General features: G+C 37.2%; 1 protein-coding gene across 3 annotated transcripts in view; it reads right to left on the minus strand.

Moving 5' to 3' along the window:
- DMD (dystrophin) overlaps positions 1-20,601 on the minus strand; it is a 2,676,723-nt gene that overhangs the window by 1,779,779 nt on the left and 876,343 nt on the right. For all 3 annotated transcript variants that reach the window (XM_058291720.2, XM_023592525.3, XM_058291721.2), the window contains exons 5-6: positions 13,424-13,516; positions 2,261-2,433 (exon numbers count right to left, since the gene is read on the minus strand). In XM_058291720.2, coding sequence (XP_058147703.1) covers positions 2,261-2,433; positions 13,424-13,516 — 266 coding nt within the window. The remainder of the gene's footprint in view (positions 1-2,260; positions 2,434-13,423; positions 13,517-20,601) is intronic.

Genomic DNA, 20,601 nt, shown 5'->3' on the forward strand with positions numbered 1-20,601 from the left:
AAGAGGAAGTAAAGGTAAGTGTGATCATTTCTTCATTCTTCCTATTAGGTAATCAATAGATCCTTTCTGAAGTTGAAGAAAATTTAAAAAGAGGTGTAATAACATTCATTCAAAGTAATAAAGGCAACAATTACAAGAATAAAATAATTATAACAAAGTAATAATTAAGAGACAGTTTGGAATGAGAGGTAATATTTATATGCTTTGCATTAAGGATTAAGTATTTATATATATATATATATACACACACACACACTGTCAGATATAAATTAACCAAGAAATAAAAAAATATAATATGTATTATTACAAGTACCAGAAATAATAAAAATAGAATTTGTTGACAGTGACAGCTTCCAGGAAATGGTGTTTGATGGGGTGGGAGTGGTGTCAAAACACATTGCTTTTTCTTTGTCCCCCTCTCTAATGTCTATTTTTTATACTACATACTACATTACTTCTATAATATTAAATTAAAATAAAGAATTAAGAATATTTAATTATAACTTTATACTTATTGCAATTTTATCTGCATAATTTGAGCATATTTTTAATAAAGTGTCATTTGGTTCTCTAACAAAAGTAGAGATGGCTTCCTTTTAACTGCACTGTGATAGATTTTGTGTTTTAACCTAAAACTTTGCTTACATCTTAAAATAAGATTTACCTTTAAATGGATAAATAGTTTCCAATAGCCTACCCTTTGGCAAGGCCCTTTGTTAATCCCTATACTCTATATATTATGCACATGCCTTTATAGTTCAGTCACTCAAATATTGAAATCAGGATACTTCACAACATCTCTAAGTACACCAATGACATTCACCTTGGACAGAATGCAACGATAGTTTTTCTTTAGAGAAATATAAATATCAAAGACAAAAAGGAAGGGGATTATTCATGAAAGAACATCAATCAACTCAGAAACCTTCTGAAGAATAGCCATATAATGTATAAAAATATAGTTACTCATGCTTCATTCAATATGACAGGAGAGAATACATAAATGAAGATATTTTGAAAGAGAAAGAATGGGTCAAGGATAGACAAAGCAGGGCAATCTGAACATGTTTGTTCTGCTAAATACATATATATTCAGAAATCATGAAATAGAATATTAAAAAATGTTGTATGTGAACAAGAGTGCAGGGTTGAAGACTTCTGTTTAAAGAGCAAATGTTAAAAAGCCAACATAAACAGTATAACCTGAACCTCAGATTTTTTTGTTCATCAGCAAATGTGAACATGAATAGCAAAATCAGTATTTTCAGGCCCTTACCACAAATATGTGGGTGTATACTGAGGTTCAACTTTTGATGCAGAATGAATGACTCTATCCCTTCTCATTTGCTGTACTGAAGTTGGGGAGTATTTTTTTTTACATCATACTTATGAAAAACAATGTGGTAACATTGCTGTGGTGGTTTGGCAATGTATGTACTCCAGAAAAACATGTTCTTAAACTTAACCCATTCTGTGGGTGTGAAACCACTCACTGTAAGTAGGAACTTTTGATGAGGTTACTTCAGTTAAGGTGTGACCCAAACCAATTAGGATGGGCCTTACTTACTGGAGAACTTTATAAACAGAATGAAATTCAGACAGAGAGAGAGAGAAAGCCATGGGAAACCTTAGGTGAATGGAACGTGGGAGAGGCTGCCATATGCATTGCTATATGATAGAGGAGCCAAGGACCATGGATCACTGGCCGCGAGCCAGAGACTGGGAAGAAATCATAGCCTTGATGACAACTTAATATGGGCTTTTTTTCCTAGCCTCAAAACTGTGAGCTAATAAATTCCATTGTTTAACATAACCCATTTCAAGGTATTTGCTTGAACAGCCAAGGAAACTAAAACAATTGCTTAACATGCTGAATGGGTATGAGTCTAACTCCTCTCTAAAAATAAGGGTGCTGAGTCATTCACCTGGGAGCCCAATCTAGATAATTAATTAAAGCTCACTTGGGAAAGACCCTGGTCAAAGATGTTTATTGAGAGTGTTTGTTACTGGACAAAGCTTTACCATAATGAAAAGTTATCTTCTGGACTTTTCTTGAAATAGGATTAGCATAGGAAATGGTAAATTTATCAAAAAAAAAAAAGGAAGAAAGAAAATAACATAAGAAAAGATAAGTTGTATTAAAAATCATGGAAGATACAGTCTCGTGGCATTGCAAATACAGTTGACTGGGAAAAACACATCAGCAGCCTCTAATACAATACTTCTAAAAAAACATTCAATCTCTCAGTAGTCTCCTTACCTATGACTATGGATGAGAGCATTCAAAGCCAGGCCATCAGACCAGCTGGTGGTAAAGTTAATAACATTAACTTGGGGATAATTACGAGTTGATTGTCGGACCCAGCTCAGGAGAATCTTTTCACTGTTGGTTTGTTGAAGTCCAGCCATGATATTTTTCATTACATTTTTGACCTGCATGTGAAAGAAATTTTCATAAGAAAATAAATTTCCTGATCAAGAACTGTGCAAACTTAGATTTGAATGTCTTCAACTTTTATTAATAAATAATGGGAACTTTAGAGTCAATTAATAATGAAAAATAATTCTACTGGGACTGAAAATTGGTCAGAAGTCTATTCTGATTGGTTGGTGTCTGTGCCATACCCATTTCTTGAATAGCTTTCGCACTCCGGACTCTGCCATATTGAACTATTAATCAGTGTCTTAGAATTGCTGACCTTAAAGTTTTTAGTAGACACACTAGAGAAGAAAATAAATACAGCGATGGTCTATTTTTTTTTTTTTAAGAAACTGATGTTTATTTTCCATTACCCTTATTTTCGTTTTCTCTTTAAGAACTTGTGGGGAAACATCTTAAAACCACTGGGTGGTTTTCCCTACCCATTCCGTGGCCTGATCAGTGTTTGGCTGCAGGCCGCACACGCCAGTCCTCAGGCAGGAACCCCTGGACGGCCAGAGAAGGCCCCTGCCTGCATTCCGACCTGGGTTGAGTAGCCCACAGGTTGAGTAGCAGTGAATTCAGGAGCCGGGGCATTCACCCTGGACTTCCTCTTTGGTCACAGCCGGGTCAGCAGCTGCTGGCTCTTCCCTTTCCATCTCTCCAGGAACCCTGTAGAAGTAGAGGTCAGGCATGACCTTCCGCGAGCTCATGGGAGGTGGCGCCGCACCACGCCTGCGCCGAACTTCGCGGGCCGGCACCAGCGTGAGTGCCTTTGTTGCTGCGTGGGATGGCAACGTCCACGTGGCGCAGAGGGGACGCTGTGTTACATAGAGCAATGGTGGGCAGGTGAAGAGAGGAGGCATCTGGGAGAGGCAGGTGGTCAGCCGTGCCTCCACCACAGGACGCGAACCCCGGAAGACAGCCTGGTTCTGGTTAGTGAAGGTTCCAGAAGTCAGGCGCCCAGCCATGGGAGTAGCTCCCGTGGCAGTAGCAAACTTCAGTCCAGCCCGCTGACCCCTCTTCCTGAGGATGTGACACTAATGTCAGCCAGGTTTTCAATGGCAACAATGGCCCGAGCTGCCAGCAGAAGTTTCTCCCAGGTCCTCTTTAGATTTAGGATGTAGATGCCATCACTTGTCCTTTTGTAGGTGTACCATTCCACTTGAAATCAAGATTTGTGCCAGCCAAGTGGGTTCTTGTAGCAAGGAATTTGAGCACATCTTCCTCCATCATCTGCAGGACCTCAAGGGCTCTGGACATTGTGAAAATTTTCCTTTAAGTTATGAAGGGAATTCAGGACAATGCTATATGGACCCCTCTCTAGGTAGCAGAAAAGGATTAGACTTGTTCTTAACCAGGAATTTAAGACATAGTTGTGCTATATTAGGACAGGATGAAAAACACAGCAGCTAAGAGAAAGGGCTTACACTGTTTTAAACAAAAGCCTAGTTTCAAATTTTGGCTTTGCTATTTACTACTTGTGCTAATGTGGACAAGTAACTTAACCTTTTAAGAACCCAGTTTCCTTATCTATACATATGTTTGTTGAATCAAATAACATAATATACCAAGATAAAACCCCTAGGTTTAGACTTTAACTTGCAATAATGCAAGCTGTATTTATTGACTAGACCTGAAAAAAAATCAGAAATGAGTTTGTCTATTTAAAATAAAGAAGAAATATCAATAAAAGAAAGAGAAGGAGTATATATTTCAAAGATCTGTACAAGTACTTCCTTGGTTTTATTTTCATTAATTAGTTTCTGTACATTTCATTCTGTCCTAGGCTTTGTACAAATAACATTCAGCAGGCTATTGTATCTCAAAGTTTCATTCCTCTAACTAATCTGATGCAGATATCCATTCTAAGCATTTTTTTCTAAGCTTCAAGAAAGCAGTGACACCTCATTATAGAAGAAACTGTCTACATAATCTATTGAAGAAATATTTACCAGGGTAATTTTTAAATATAATCACGACCCTTATCCAGTACATCAAGGAAGAACAGATAAGTAAATGTGATTAGTCCTTATTACCAAGAGCTTTCCTTTAGAAAAGTATAAGGTCCAAATACTAGCAACATTTGATCAGATGAGGAAAATTTATTATGTATTCTAAATATGACATTTTATTTTGCTTCTTCATCCATGTATAAGTTAGCAAATGCCTTTGGGGTAAATACATATTTAACATTTCTAATGTTAGTCATCTTTTTATGAAAGATTCAGTGCAAATTTTTAGATAGACTATTGAATCTGACTTTCAAATACTTTAAAAGGATTTGAGATGATATTCTGTGAAGGAGGTAATGATTTGAAGTTGTAAAATCTTTGCATATATTTATCAGGATCCCTTGGTAGCTAAATCTCTTATTTAGGGGAGGATTATCCAGTTTTTAAAATTTCTTCCCGATCACTTATTTAGCCAGCTATTCAGTGAATAAATAGGTCAAATAGTTATATAAGCTATATAATTATTTTTCTCATCCTTTTCTAAAGTTACACAGTGCACAAGCTCCATGCATAGCTACTGCAGGACGTGTGCTTTTTGTCTTGTGCTGAACCAGGGTTGGAGTCAGCAGACACTGGCTCAGTAGTTGTGATGGATTTGAACTGATTAGGCAACCTTCCCATGATGAATGGGATTCATTTGTGAAATGCCTGGCCAGACTGCCCTCTATATGCATAATGTTAAAGGGCAACAAAGTATTCAATTCAAAACTCCTTTAGTATCATTATGTCATTAATTCAATCAGCTTATCAGCCTCAGCCTCATTGGTATTGCTTCTACTGGGATGCAAATGTTGCTATAAAAAAAATAAAGGGAAATGTGTGATAACTATTTCTTCTTTTCCTGCATAAAAGACAGACAACATGAAATCTTTAGAGAATCACCCATGAGTCATGCACTGAGTTGAAACTGAAAGTGAGCTTTTATTTTTTAATTTTTTATTGTTGAAGATTCATAGATCACACAAAAAAAGTTACATTAAAAAATATAAGAGGTACCCATATACCCCACACCCCACACTCCCATTCCTCCCACATCAACCACCTCTTTCATCATTGTGGCTCATTCGTTGCATTTGGTGAATACATTTCGGAGCACTGCTGCACTGCATGGAATATAGTTTACATTGTAGTATACACTTTCCTCCAGTACTTTCAGTGGGTTATGGCAGGATATATAATGTCCAACATCTGTCCCTGCAATATCATTCAGGACAACTCCAAGTCCCGAAAATGCCCCCAAAAGTGAGCTTTTAAACAGAAAACTTTCCTGTTATCGGGGTGTACGACCCCCAAGATCCACATTGTGTGTGTTTGTGTTTGTGTGTGTAAAAACCTGTTCTCAAAATGAAAAGTTTGAAGTGTCCTTTGAGCAGTGATTTACCTGGGCAAACGTGACAAAAATGGAGCTGCACCTGCAAGATTCCCCTTCAGAGAAGAACTACTTGTACCAGCTGTCATCAGGAAGCCTTCACTTGTCAGCTCTTTCAGGGACTGCCTGAGTGGTAGAGTTCTCTCACCCAAGGTCATGCCCTTCCCAGGGTAGCCCACAGCTAGTGACTAATAGAGGGGAGTGCATAAAGAGTAAGCCATTTCAGCCCTAATGCAACAGCTCTGAAGGGCCATTCTAGTTCCAGAGCTCTCCTTGGGGGTGATTCATGCTGTCCCTGAGCCTACATCACAGCCCCTATTCTTCTTTCTTTTCACTCTAGCCCTACTGTCCCTTCCACAAGCGTTGGTCCCAAGGCTATGCTGTAATAAACATCCTACCTGCTAAACTCAATCCCAAAGTCAGCTTCCCAGAAAGCAACCTGTGACAGAAAGGCTTGCAGGGAAGGGGCGGGGCAGAGACAGACAGAAAGTCTTCTAGAAGAAAGGCATTGTTCAAATGAAAGGCCTACAGAAGACCTGAAAAAGAACTATACTGCCCACACGGATTAGGTAGGCAGGACTTATAAGAGGGCTCTTAATGGTGCAAAAAGCATCTTCCTCTTATAATCATATATTTTATAAATAATAAAGTATATAAATATTCCAGTGTGAATAAGCTCTGGAACTGAGTCCTTCCCAGGAGTTAGCAAGCGAAGGTGGGGACCCAACTTCTCACACTCCACCACTGTTTGCAGGAATCATTTTTATCTGCAGCTAGTTGCCAGACTTGAGTTTGCTACACTGAAAATTATGAACTGCACTTCAAAACAAAGGAAGAAAAAGACCCCCAACACATTGTCTACTTCACAGTTTCATTCAACACTGCTTACTTTGCAAGGGAAGCATTATTTTTCAGGCTTACAATTGTATTCGAAGTATAAACTGGATAAAACTTGGTCCTCAAAAGTAGCAGAGGAAATGAAAGTGGCATTCCTGAGTTTTTACAAGTTCAAAGAGAAGTCCTCCACAACACTATTTTTTTTAAATGAGAGCAGTTGTAGGTATACAGAAGAATTATACAGAAAGCAGACTTCCCAAATATGCCTTCTCACACTCACAGTTTCCCTATTGTGAACATTTTCCATTGATGGGGCACCTTTATCACAATGAATGAAACAGTATTATTATAATTATGCTATTACCCTTAGTTTACACTCTTTGTATTATACAGTTCTATAATTGTTTGTGGTAAGTTATATGCAACCTAACATTTCCCTTTTTATCCTGAATTAAATATACTATTCAGTGGTATTAATTGGCTTCATAAAATTTGTGCCTCCCTCACCATCATCTGTTGCCAAAACTTTTCCAGCACCCTAAACATAAACTCCATATCTATCAAGCATTAACCATTGTTTCCATCCCCCTGCCGGCCCCTGGTAACCTGTATTCTAGTATCTGACTTTCGGAATTTGCATATTATGTTTATTTCATATAAATGAGACCCTACAGTAGTTGTCCTTTTGTTTCTGGCTTATTTCACTCAACATGATGTCTTCAGGATTCATCCATGTCGCACCATGCATCAGAACTTCATTGCTTTATTTAGCTAATAAGATTCCATTGAATGTTTATATTATATTTTGTTTATTCATTCAGCAGTTGATGGACAGTTGGGTTGCTTCCACCTTTTGGCAATTGTGAATAAGGCTGCTGTGAAAATTGAAGTGCTTTTACTTCTTTTGGGTATATGTCTAGAAGTGGGATTGTCGGGTCATAAGGTAATTCTGTACTTAGTTTTCTGAAGAATCGCCAAATTGTTTTCCACAGTGACTGCCCCATTTTACATTGTCATCAACAATTGTTCCTATTTCTCTATATCCTCTCCAAAGCTTATTTTCCATTTTTAAAATAGTAGTCACTCAAGTGGGTGTGAGATGGTATATTATTGTGGTTTTGGTTTGCATTTCCCTAATGGCTAATGAAGAACATCTCTTTATGTATTCATTAACCATTTACATATCTTCTGCAGAATAATGTCTATTCAAGTCTTTTCCCCATTTTAAATTGGGTTGTTTATTTTCTTGTTGTTGAATTGAAGGAATTATTTATATATTCTGGAAATTAAATTCTTATCAGATATGTGGTTTCCAAATATTTTCTCCCACTTTGCAGGGTGTCTTTTTACTTTCTTGATAAACTCCTTTGATGTATAAAAATTTTGAATTTTGATGAAGTTCCATTTATCCATTTTCTTCTTTTGTTGCTCATGCCTTTGGTTTAGTATAAGAAAGCACTGCCTAATATGAAGTCCTGAAGATACTTCCCTATGTTTTCCTCTAGGAATTTTATAATTATAGTTTTTATATTTAGGTCTTTTTTCAATACTGAGTTAGTTTTTGTATATGGTGTGAGGTACGGGTCCAACTTCATTCTTTTGCATAGGGCTTTCCAGTTCCCAGCACCATTTGTTGAAGAGACTACTCTTTCTCCACTGCGTGGAATTGGCATCCTTGTCAAAGATAATTTGCAAAAGGTATGAGGGTTTCTGTACTCTCGGTTCAATCCCATTGGTCTATATGTAGGTCCTTGTGCCAGTACCATGCTGTTTTAATAACTGTAACTTTGTAATAAGTTTGAATCAGAAAGTGTGAGTCCTCCAAATTTGTTGTTCTTTTTCAAGATGGTTTTGGCTATTTGGGACTGCTAACTCTTCCATATGAATTTGACTGGCTTTTCCATATCTGCAAAGAAATCTGTTGGAATTTTATTAGAATTGAACTGAATCTTATATCACTTTGGGTAGTACTGATAACAATATTTAGTCTCCTAATCTATGAACACAGAATGTCTTTTTATTTAGGTCTCTTAATTTCTTCTAGCAATGATTTGTAGTTTTCTGTGCACAAGTCCTTTATACATTGGTGAAATTTAGGCCTAGATATTTGATTGTTTTAGTTGTTTTCATAAATTGTTTTTTTTTTCTTGATTTCATCTTTGGATTATTCATTAATAGTGCGTAGAAACACTACTGATTTTTGTATGTTGAACTTTTACTCTGCCTCTTTGAATTTATTGATTAGTTCTAGTAGCTCTGTTCTGAAATTTTCAGGATTCTCTATGAGCCTCCATGGTTCCTTATGAGAACTTAATAGTCTTATTGAGGATCCCTTGGATATGATGAATCACTTACTGCTTTCAGAATTCTTGCTTTATCTTTGACATTTGAAATTTTGATTAGAATGGGTCTTAGAGAAGGTCCATTAGGATTTGTTTTGTTTGAAATTTGTTGCACTTCTGGAGCAAGTATATTGATGTCCTCCATAAGCTTTAGGAAATTTTTGATCATTATTTCTTCAAATATTATTTCTTTCCCTTTTTCCTTGTCCTCTCCTTCTAGGGATCCCATAATGTGTATATTGGTACACTTTATGTTTTCCCACACTTTCCTTAGGCTTTGCTCATTTTTAAAAATTGTTTTCTCCATCTGCTCTTCCTATGATATAATTTTGATTGCCCTGTCTTCTAGTTTGCTGATTCTTTCTTCTGCATGGTTGGATATGCTATTCAATGCCTCTGGCATATTTTTAAAATTTATCGAAGTATATCACTCATACATAAACATACATAAACAGTATGCGTATGGAAATAGTTGTGAACTTACAAAACAAACATACATAACATCATACCCTCTGGCATAATTTTAATCTTCACTATTGTGCATTTCATCTCCATAAGTACTGTTAAGTTCCTTTTTAAACTTCCGAATTTTTCCTTTTGTCTGCACATTGTCTTCTGTATATCCTTAATTCTATATCCATATTTATTTAGTCTATATCTATCCATATTTTCTTTTAGTTCCTTGAATGGATTTAGGATATCAGACTGAATGTCTTTGATCAGTTTTTCAACTGTCTGTGTTTCATCTGAAATTTTGATTTGTTCCCTTGACTGTGCCATTTCTTCCTGTTGTTTCTTTGTATGGCTTGTGATCTTCTGTTGCTATCGGGGCATTTAACTGGTTTGATGTGGTAACTCTGGAAGTCATTTTCTCCCTCTTGCCTAGGATTTTACTATAGATTGGTTGTGCATTAAGGCTCTTTAATGCTTGGTTTAATATATAAAAAAACTCTAGAACAACCTGCGTTTAATAGTTTGGATTTTCTTAGGTCTTTCTACACCTTCCTCTTGCCCTGGACATGTGCAGTAACTTTTAAGATTACCCTATTATTTGCAATGGTTTCCCTTCCAGGATAGGATTTCCTTTCCACTGTTCCTCCTCTGGGAGTCCTAGGCTGATCTCTTTGTTGCTATACAAATTTTCCTCACCAGCATGTATGATTTACTCAACTCCTCTTCCATGCTCTGGGCCACATTTTCTTTTCAGCTTCAGTTCTGGACCTGCCCTGCAATACATCAGTTAAGTTTCCACACTTAGTGTGGCTTTTTTGCCTCTGGTAACTCTTGGGTTAGAGGATCCCTATCCATGGCACCAGATGGGATCAGTGTTCAAAAACACCAATTTTATTTTTCTTTTGGGAGTACCAGCAATTAGGGCCCAGGCTGGTTGTGTGCACAGTTTGCCAATAATTCTACCATGAGTTATTCTGGTTTTCAGAGGACTGCTTTTTATGCATATGTACACTGTTTGCTAGGGCCCTGCTTTGGGGCTCTGTGATCCTGTAGCCTTGTACCTTAATGTGTGTAGGGCTCTATGTCCCTGCTGTGGGTGGCTCTGTGGTCAGTGACCATGGCAGGAGGTGTCCACACCAGAGTGCTGCCATTGTGTGTCTCTTAAACAGCATTGGAACAAGTGTGGCAGAGTGGTCTGGAGTAGTGAATCCACGCTGCTCTCCTACCTCATTTTTGGGGAGGTGGGTCTGGGGTCAAGGGGAAGTTTCTTTTCTTCAGTTAAGCATTTATGGAGTCTTTCTCCAGTCCCTGTCATCTTTCAGAGATCCAAGTAAGTTGAATATGTCCTTATATTTTGATATCTCTAAGGAGAAACATTCCTGGGGATATCTTAAACTGCCATCTTGTCAGTAGTGTCTACAACACTAACATAGTATGTGGCACTGGAACAAAAGAGTCACATTTGTCCATTAATGCCATTCTTAATCTGATAGATCTGGAAAGTGCATTAATTTGGCTAGGGTGCCCTTTAATTTTTGTTGAAATTCAAGGACTTTCTGACTATTTAGTAGAAAGGTAAATACATAATCATGATCAAAATAACTTTTGAAATTCACTGGGTTATGATGAGGAGCACTGAGCCGAAGAAATATTTTAAAAGAACAACAACTGTGCTTTGTAGTTTTAGGATACCACAGAAGTGTGATGGTTCAAGAGAGAGAAGATATAAGGAAGAAGCTGGGAAGAGTCTACATCCTTGCAATCATAGGGGTATGGTGATTTAAGGACATAGATGCAAAATAGCAGAGTACAGAGCTCTTAGACAAGGAAAGACAGAAAAAATATTCCTCCTGGCTTTCCTGGGTATGGAAGTCCCTACATATATTAACAGTATATTGTGAGCAAGCTCCAAAGCAAGTGAAGAAAATATGAGAAAGAATGGTCTTGGAACTCTATCTTGGGGTGAGTTGAGATGGATTTGGAAATGGTCTTGAGATGGAGTTGGAAATAGTTTTGAGTAGATTTTTGAAAAAGCACGAGATACTAGGAGAGAGAGTTTGGATTTTGAAAGCATCTAGAAGACATTTTGGGGGTTCTGTGCATGCCTGAATGTTTCTGCTAGATTTGCTATGACTAACACCTGTGCTTCTCAAAGTGTTGTCTGCAAATTGGGTTCACTGCATGAACCATTTCTTACTGGACTATGACAACTGAAGTAAAAACAATTGGAATAAGTGTTATAAACTTCTGTAGCAACTTTATAGAATAATAATTATGCCCACTGAATCTCATAATAAAAAGGGGGCTTGCATTTATATGTCTTTCTATTTCATTTTTATGTTTATTCATTTTTATTTTATTTTTTAAAAAGAAACTGGTCTGTGATGGTTTGGGGGGAGAACTGTTCCTTCTTAAAGATAGTTTGAGAAGCCCCAACCAACAGAGCTAAATCAGTTTGGTGAGGGCAATTGCACTGTTTTGCTGGTTCCACTTGACACTAGGGCAATATGGAATAGGCTGAGAAGCAGGCAATTTGGAGCTCACTTAAGGAACTTATGAGCTGGTCTGTGTTGTCAGCAGCTCTAGTTGCTCTCTCACTCTTCTCATATTGCTGTGAAATAGAGATGAGCCTGCTTAGAGTATTTGGAATAAGAAGATATGGGGCTACTAGGGAAGCAATATAACTGCTAAGTAGGGTAGGTACACTTCTGGTCTATGTACTGTTGGACTCAGAGCAAGACCAATCTACAATTCAATATAAAAGGCTACCCTAAAAAAAGGAAATATGGATACATGCTACAATAGGGATGAACCTCAAACATTATGCTCAGCATAAGAAGCTAGATTCAAAGAACACATATCATATGATTCTGACCAAGACTGTTTTCCTTTCTCTTGACCCAGCTGTCAGTCTTACTCCTCCTGAGTCCCTACCAACCCCCTTCCCTGTCGTAAATACTTTGAAATTACTCTTGCAACTTTGGGAGTACAGAGAAAAACAACTAAGGCTGCAGGAAAGCCCTAGCTATTCTAAATATCGAACTTGTCCCTAATCTCCTCCACCCCTCTCACTCTCATCGCTTTATGCTACCTTGGCACTGAAAGGCTCCTAACTGTGTAGCTCCTTATCTCCCTGCTCCTCTCTCCTAGCCCTGACAGATGTCAGGTGTCCTAATTACCCTAAATAAAGATAGTCCAAACCAAGTAGACTTCATTGCAACCTCAGGAATCCCTCACCCATCTCCATGGAACCAAACAGTCCTAGTGCAACCTCAGTAAACCACTCATCCACCTCAGTGATCTACACCCCACTTACTATCTTCTAATATTTTTTCTCCAACCTACTGACAGCCCTTATAAAGCTTGCTTCCCTTTCTTTTAAAGGAGTTGAACTCTACTCTCTCTCCAGTGCTATAGCAGCTCCTGAATAATATTATCCTTGCCTGGTTAAAATTGTTCAAAGCTGTTTTTTCTTTGATGATTCCACTGATAGGAAATGTACAAAAGGACAAATATATAGAGGTGGAAAATAGATTAATGGTTGTCTAGGGCTGGTAGTGGGGTGTAGAGTGGGTATATGAGAACCTGAGAGTTCTTAGGATGGTAGAGATGTGTGAAAATTGACTGTGATGATGACTGTAGAACTCTGTAAAATGTACTAAATTAACTGAATTGTACACTTTATGGGTGAGTTACAAACAAGGACATATTTCTGAAAACAATTTGATAAACTTTTTTTTTTCTTTTTTGCGGCGCCACTACCCAGTGAAGTAAAATGTAGAAAAATATTCCTGCAAATGTGCCAGCACCCATTTTATGATTTTGTGATAATTTCGCATCTCAGATAACAGGAGTTGTACCCCTTTAAAAGGCGGCACCATGGAGATAGGCTTGGTATGGTTAGAGATATACATGTTAGTTTTACAGGTCAAGGACAAAAATGAAAGGAATGTTCAGCCAAAGAGGAAGCATTCATCAGTATTCTCACCTGCCAGTGGAGGATTATATTCCAAATCAAACCAAGAGTCAGTTTATGATTTCCATCGACTATGTCAGTGCTTCCAATGTTCACTAAATCAACCTGTTAAAGAAAAGGAAGAAGCATTTGAAGAAAGGAGACCAAATGACTATTTGGAAAGAAAACAAAATTAGAAGGTAATTGCATTTAGCTTTTTTTTTTTTTTTAGAACCTAAGCAACATTATAACTTTAAAAAAATAATCTAAAACAATGAAACAAAATACATTTTCTCTAATAAAGTATCTGCAAACAATTTACAATGAGATAAGAAATGAATGGGGAAGTGGATTTGGCCCAACAGATAGGGTGCCTGCCTACCACTGGGAGGCCCAAGGTTTAAACCCAGGGCCTCCTGACCTGTGTGATGAGCTGGCCTCCATGCAGAGCTGATGCACGCAAAGAATGCTGTGCCATGCAGGCATGTCCCCTGCGTAGGAGAGCCCCACGCGCAAGGAGTGTGCCCCATAAGGAGAGCAGCCCAGTGGGAAAAAGTACAGCCTGCCCAGGAATGGTACTGCACACATGGAGAGCTGACACAACAAGATGACGCAACAAAAAGAGACGCAGATTCCCACAGAGGAACACACAGCGAATGGACACAGAGAGCAGACAACTGGGAGGGGGACAGGGAAGGAGAGAAAAATTTAAAAAAAGAAAAAAAAGAAATGAATACACTTTCAGCATAAAACTAATTACCACAGATTAAAGAGGCATTCCGAGTATCTCCAAATAAAATGGATAAGAGTGACAACTTATAAAGAATGCCTAAAATTGAAACTTGCTTCCCAATACAGACTTGAAACTCAAAAAAGAAATTTCATTAGTCCTTCTATTTAGCTCAGAGGAATACTGTTATAATTAGGGTTGGCTACATTTGACTAAAAACCTCTATTTCAGAAAAAAATATTAGGACTCCAATAAACAATCGAGATAATTGACAACTCTCTCAACTCTCTAGCCAGGATGGATTCAGGGATTAAAATCTGGCAGCTTTTGCTTTTTAATCAAGGTAAATCCACAAGTCTCCTGCCCCTCATACTTCTAACATTACTAGGTGGAATTATGTTAAAAATAAGCATCAGGCAAATAATAAGCACATAAAAAGATGATCAACAGGATTTAGCTAGTAGAAATATGCAAATTAAAACCACGAAGAGACGTTAGACTATCACAACAGCTAAAAGAAAAAAACATACTGACAGCATCAAATGCTGACAAGGTTATACAGAGATTGGATCACTCTTATATTGTTAGTGGGAATGTAAAATGATACAGCCACTCTCGAAAAGAGTATGGCAGTTTCTTATAAAACTGAACATGCACTTACCATACAACCCAACTATTGTACTCTTGGGCATTTGTCCCAGAGAAATGAAAACTTATATTGGCGGGAAAAAAAATACAACTTTGTACAAATGTTCCCAGCAGCTTTATTTTTAATAGTGAAAAATAGTATGAAGTCCTTCAAGGGTGAATTGTTAAATAAGCTGTGGCAGAACCATACCATGGAATAACAATCAGAAATGCAAAGGAACAAACCAGTGATGCACAAAGCAACTTGGGTGCAACTCAAGGGAATTATGCTGAATGGAAGAAAGCCACTCCCAAAGTATTACATACTGTCTGATGTAACATATATCTGAAAAATCCAGAAAAATCTTGAAAATCCAGGTAAAAATTTAAAAAGCTATTTGCTCTTCAGTGTAATTGTCAAATCACTCTCAGTTACTCCCTACATAAATTTATTTGGCAGGTTCAAAATGTAATCAAATATTTAAATTTATGTTTGTACCCCGACTATACAAAAAACATTGATGGATTAGTTTAGAAGAAATGATACAGATAAAATGTAAAATCATTTAAATAAGAATTACAGAACAAGAGCCAAGTCAGTACTTTAATTATGCACATAATTTATAGTAGAAAGCATTACTGAGTTACTGAATAGAATAGATGGGGGGATGACACCATATGGACTTTCCAGAGAGGGCAGCCTGAAGTAGCATGTAAATGGATGTTTCAATAATGGTCTATAAGTAGATGGACAGTAATCCTGAGAGCTGGTCAAGCTGAAAGATGCTGGAATTCATAGGTGTAGGAAAGTCAGGGTGATAAGCTGTGGTAAGACAGCACATTTCTTACTTTTAAAATGCAGAAGCATATCTTTGAACAGTTAAATTTCAGGCATATTCCCTGCAAATTTTCCCTAATTCAGTAGGTTGTATTTAATTTAGTCATTTCAAATTACTGGGGATTCACATAGGTTTATCCTACACACACAGGTAATGCTTTGCTATAATATTTTTGTTTTAATTATGCAAAGCAGAATATAACAAGTTTCCAGAATTTATTAGAGAAGGCAAAGCAGAGATTCCGGAGAGATTAATAACTCAAAACAAAAAGCTTCAGTTCATCTGGGGATGCCTCACAGTGCAGTAGAGGAGTTCTTCCCTATGGAAAAGTCACTATTAATTTATATGTAGATCCATTAATTCATTAACTCAACAAATAAACTAATTCAACAAATACGATATATTTCCAGTACTGATCTAGGTACTTGGAACACAAAAGGCGGGGCGGGGGGAGGGGAACCATTCTGGCTTTCACGGAACTTTATTCTATTGAGAGTGATAATCAGGAGCATACATTAACTAGGAGGCAATTATTGACATGTAGAATATGCGTTTCTCGAGAAATATACTTCGAGTTGGGGAATCACTGCTAGTGGTTATATTTTGAGTTGCCGCAGAGAGGCCTAGGGCAAGCAACAGACACTTAAGATACCAGCAGCTCTTATCCACTCTCATAAGCCTTCTCACTATATATGAGCAGGGAGATGTTCCCTTCATTCCCTCATGCTCATAAAATCCCTCCTAAGGTTCAGCCTTAGGAGTTCAGCAACTGTGCTAAGCCCTGATAAGGAAGAGTAAGATAGAAGCCCTAATGTTAAGAAGCTCTCAATCTACTAGCAGGCCACATATAACTAATGAAAATTAGGTAGACAACTGCAAAAGTAGAAGTTTGATCAATGTTTAATGGGATCTCAAAGGGGAGAAAAATCTAGTGTGGCATGGTAAGTGAAAGAAAGAGGAGATATTGACCGTTAATTGAATTTGTGAAGAAGGAAGTATAAACATTGGAAGAAAGAATGTGGCAGGTGGTGAAGGCATGCCAAGAAGAGGAAACCATATGACAAAAGGTACCGGGACAGGAGTAAAGGGTATTATGTAATTGGGATTTAGAGGTGTATATAGCCAAGTTTTTTTCATCTGAATAAATGAAAGTGTGAATTTGCTTTTGATTTTTGAGATAGGGAAAGTAATAAGTAGGTGGATTTTTTGGGAGGGGGAGGAGGATGAATACCAAAAGCTCGGTTGTGGACACCTGAGAATTGCAAACCCTTTAAGTGGAGATACTGAGTGGGCAGATGAATATAGACTCTGAAGTTCAGAACTTTAGTCAACATACAGGGAACACTAAGAGCATAGCATAAAGTCTCACTCTTATGGAGACATTCTGTGGACAGCTATGCCAATACAGTTCAGTATACATAACTTCCTATTGCTATGTGGTTATAGTCATGTTAGATTATTTCTTTACTACCTGTGTTACCCCTGTACCTGTAGCTCTGTGACGCAGAGGCCACCTCTGTTTAGTTGGTGGCCCCCACCCTAGGGCACAATGAGTAAAATAGCATGGTTTATAAGTCTTATTTCACTCATTTATTGTCCATTGTGTGTGCCTTAGAAGGTAACTCTTACCACATTGCAATTATTACCTGTCATTCCTCTCTAAAGGTCTGCATATGATCAAGCAAAGTCAACATAAAGGAGTCTTGTTCTCCTGTAGTTGTGTTGTAAGAAACAAGTCCTTTTTCTATGTGGCGCCTATGTGCTAATGTTTGTGCTAATTGTTTCTTACCTATAGATGTATATAATCTCTTTTTTTTCTTTTTAAAAAACATATTTTACTTTAATTTCCTTGTATATTTGCAGACACAAACATTATTTTACAAAAAAAGCAAGCAGGAATACATACATAATTCTGCTTTATATTTTAAGGCCATTTTTCTTGTCTGCCCTTTCTTCCCCGCAATATTCCCTAACTTGTGTTAAAAATCCAAAATAATCCTTCCCATATACATCTCCCTAGTCATATATCCTTGTAGATATATATGTGTGAGAGTGCACATGCGAATTTAAAGACACCCAGGTCGATGTGGTTTTATATTCTACAAAAATGGCATACAATACAAATATTGCTTCTTTTCACAGGATAATCCCTTTTATTCATATATTTTAATGGGTGCATCATATTTCATGTGTGTATGTGTCAGAGATTATTTAGCCTATCCCCTGCTGTTGAACTTTCATATTCTTTCTAGGGTTTTAATGTTTGTTTTGTTTTGCCACTTTATAAAATGCAGAAATGAACATATTGTATATCCATTCTAATATATTGATGCTTCAACTGTTGTAATACCAATTCCTTTGAATTTACCTACTGGATCAAAGGGTATATGCATTTTTAAATTTTAGTAAGAGTTTCTACAGGCCTTTCTAAAAGAGGATCTAGCATTTCATATTTCAACCAGAAGTGCATATATAGCTTCTTCCCTCACCAGCAATAGGTGTTACTGCTTTTAAATTTGCCAGTCTGATGGGTTAAAAGATGTATCACATTGTTCATTTATTTCCATGATTCCTACAGCATTTGGGACATTTTTTGTGTGACTATCTGATGCTTACAACTTGAATTCTGTGAATTGTCTAGTTATGCATAACACTCACTTTTCTAGGGTAGTTTTCTTTTTCTTCTTAAAATTTAAGAGTGCTTTGTAACTAAGCTAACATTTACTGGGTGTTTACCACCTGTGAGCGATGGTTGTAAGTGTAATACTTTGTATGTACTAACTCAATCATCACAACTAATATTTGAAGGAGGTGCTCTCATTACTCCTTCGTACAGATAAAGAAACAGACACAAAACAGCCACAGAGCATGGAAGTTGAACACAAGTGCTTTGAAGACAAACTCCAGAGGGTTGGGAAGCAAGGAATTAAGGCTGACAAATGCACTAACACTCTGGGTGATTTGAATCTTCTTTGCACCTGTTTCCTCACCTGAACGATATTTACATAGTAATTATTTTCATTTGTATATTACTGAGTTGACCCTTTTATCATCAGTTATCAGTTATCAGTATTTTTTCTCTTCTGTTAATTGACTTGTGTACTATAGTATTTTTGCCATTTTAGTTTTTAAAAGTTTTATGGCCCATATGTGTTTATCTTTTTTCTCAGTGCTTCTGGATTTCCAGTCTTGTATAAGACTGTTTCCCTACCCCTAGATTACATCTGCAACCTCCTAGATTTTAAGATTTTTGAAAAAATATTCAAGCTTTTTATCTATCTGTTATTTATCTGTTATGGTAAAAAATGGGGGTATACTATTTTCCCCCAAACTGATAGCCACCTTTGCCAATAAAAATTATTTAATATTGCATCTTTTTGCCAAAGAATTAAACTACATATTTAATATATATTCAATTCTTATATATACTGGGATCTATTTTTGGGAATTCATATTTTATTCTGCAGATCTACTTCTCTACAGTATATTTATTGGATTTTGCGGCTTTAAAGTATATTTATATACATGAGATAAATCTTCAGTGTTCTTTTACTTCATACTTTTCTAGTCTATTCTCAGGCCTTTATTTTTCCATCTAAAATTTGAGAAATATTATTTGAATGTCATGGTAATTCAAATTAGAAGTGAAATTTATGTATTCATTTTGGAAGAACCAATCTTTTGGTATTATGCCTTACAATTTAAGAACATTTAATTCTTTTATGATTTATGCCTTTAAAACAAAATTTCATTTTCTTTGCATGGTCCATGTGCTACACTTATTATTAGTTTTAAGGTATTTTATAATTTTGCTTGATATTGGAAATTCATAACTTTTCCATTTTCATTTCTGGTTCCATGTATAGAGAATACACTACTGCTTTTGTTTTATCTTTAACTCATCCACTTAACCAATTAATCTTATTCTAATAGTTTTTTTCCCTTGTTTTTATTAAACAGAATCTTTTGGTTTACCTAGGATCATATTATCTACAAAAGAGAGAGAAATTTTCTTGTTTTATTTTATTTACGAAAAATTCTGGGGCAACATTAAAGAATATTTGCAATTATTTCTGTTTACTCCCTGATTTCAATTATTTGCTAATTGCATTTTGTAAATAATTTAAATTACGTTTGTTTTTTTAAAGAGTTTATTTATCTCTTCCCACCCCATCATTGTTTGCACTTGCTGTGTCTGTTCATTTTCTTTGTTTCTTAAGGAGGTATCGAGAACCGAACTCAGGACCTCCAATGTCGGAGAGAGGTGCCTAATCACTTAAGCCATCTATGTTGCCTGCTTTATTGTGTCTCCTGTTATGTTTTTCTTCTTGTCTCTTGTTGTATCATCTTGTCACGTCAGCTTGCCATATCTGCCCATCGTGTCAGCTTGCTATTCTGCTTGCCCTCCTTAGGAGGTACCAGGAACCTCTACTCCCTGCTTTGTTGTGTCTCTCATTATGTGGTTCTTCTTGTGTCTCTTGTTGCATCAACTTGCCGCGCCTGCCCCTCACACCAGCTCACTGTCTTATTTATGAGGCACTGGAAACCAAACCATGGGCCTCCCATGTATTAGGTAGGAGCCCAATCACTTGAGCCACATCTGCTTCCCAGAGTTGCTTATATTTTTGTCTTAGTTTCTTTTGTATCTGTAGTTATATATCCTTTCTCATTAATAATCTTGCTGACTTGGTCCAGTGGATAGGGCGTCCATCTACCATACGGGAGGTCTGCGGTTCAAACCCCGGGCCTCCTTGACCCATGTGGAGCTGGCCCACACACAGTGCTGATGCACGCAAGGAGTGCCGTGCCACGCAGGGGTGTCCCCGCATAGGGGAGCCTCACACACAAGGAGTGCACCCTGTAAGGAGAGCCACCCAGTGTGAAAGAAAGTGCAGCCTGCCCAGGAATGGTGCCACACACAGAGAGAGCTGACATTGCAAGATGATGCAACAAAAAGAAACACAGATTCCCATGCTGCTGACAACAACAGAAGTGGACAAAAAGAAGAACATGCA

This window comes from Dasypus novemcinctus, chromosome X, assembly GCF_030445035.2.
Source record: "Dasypus novemcinctus isolate mDasNov1 chromosome X, mDasNov1.1.hap2, whole genome shotgun sequence".
Lineage (NCBI taxonomy): Eukaryota > Metazoa > Chordata > Mammalia > Cingulata > Dasypodidae > Dasypus > Dasypus novemcinctus.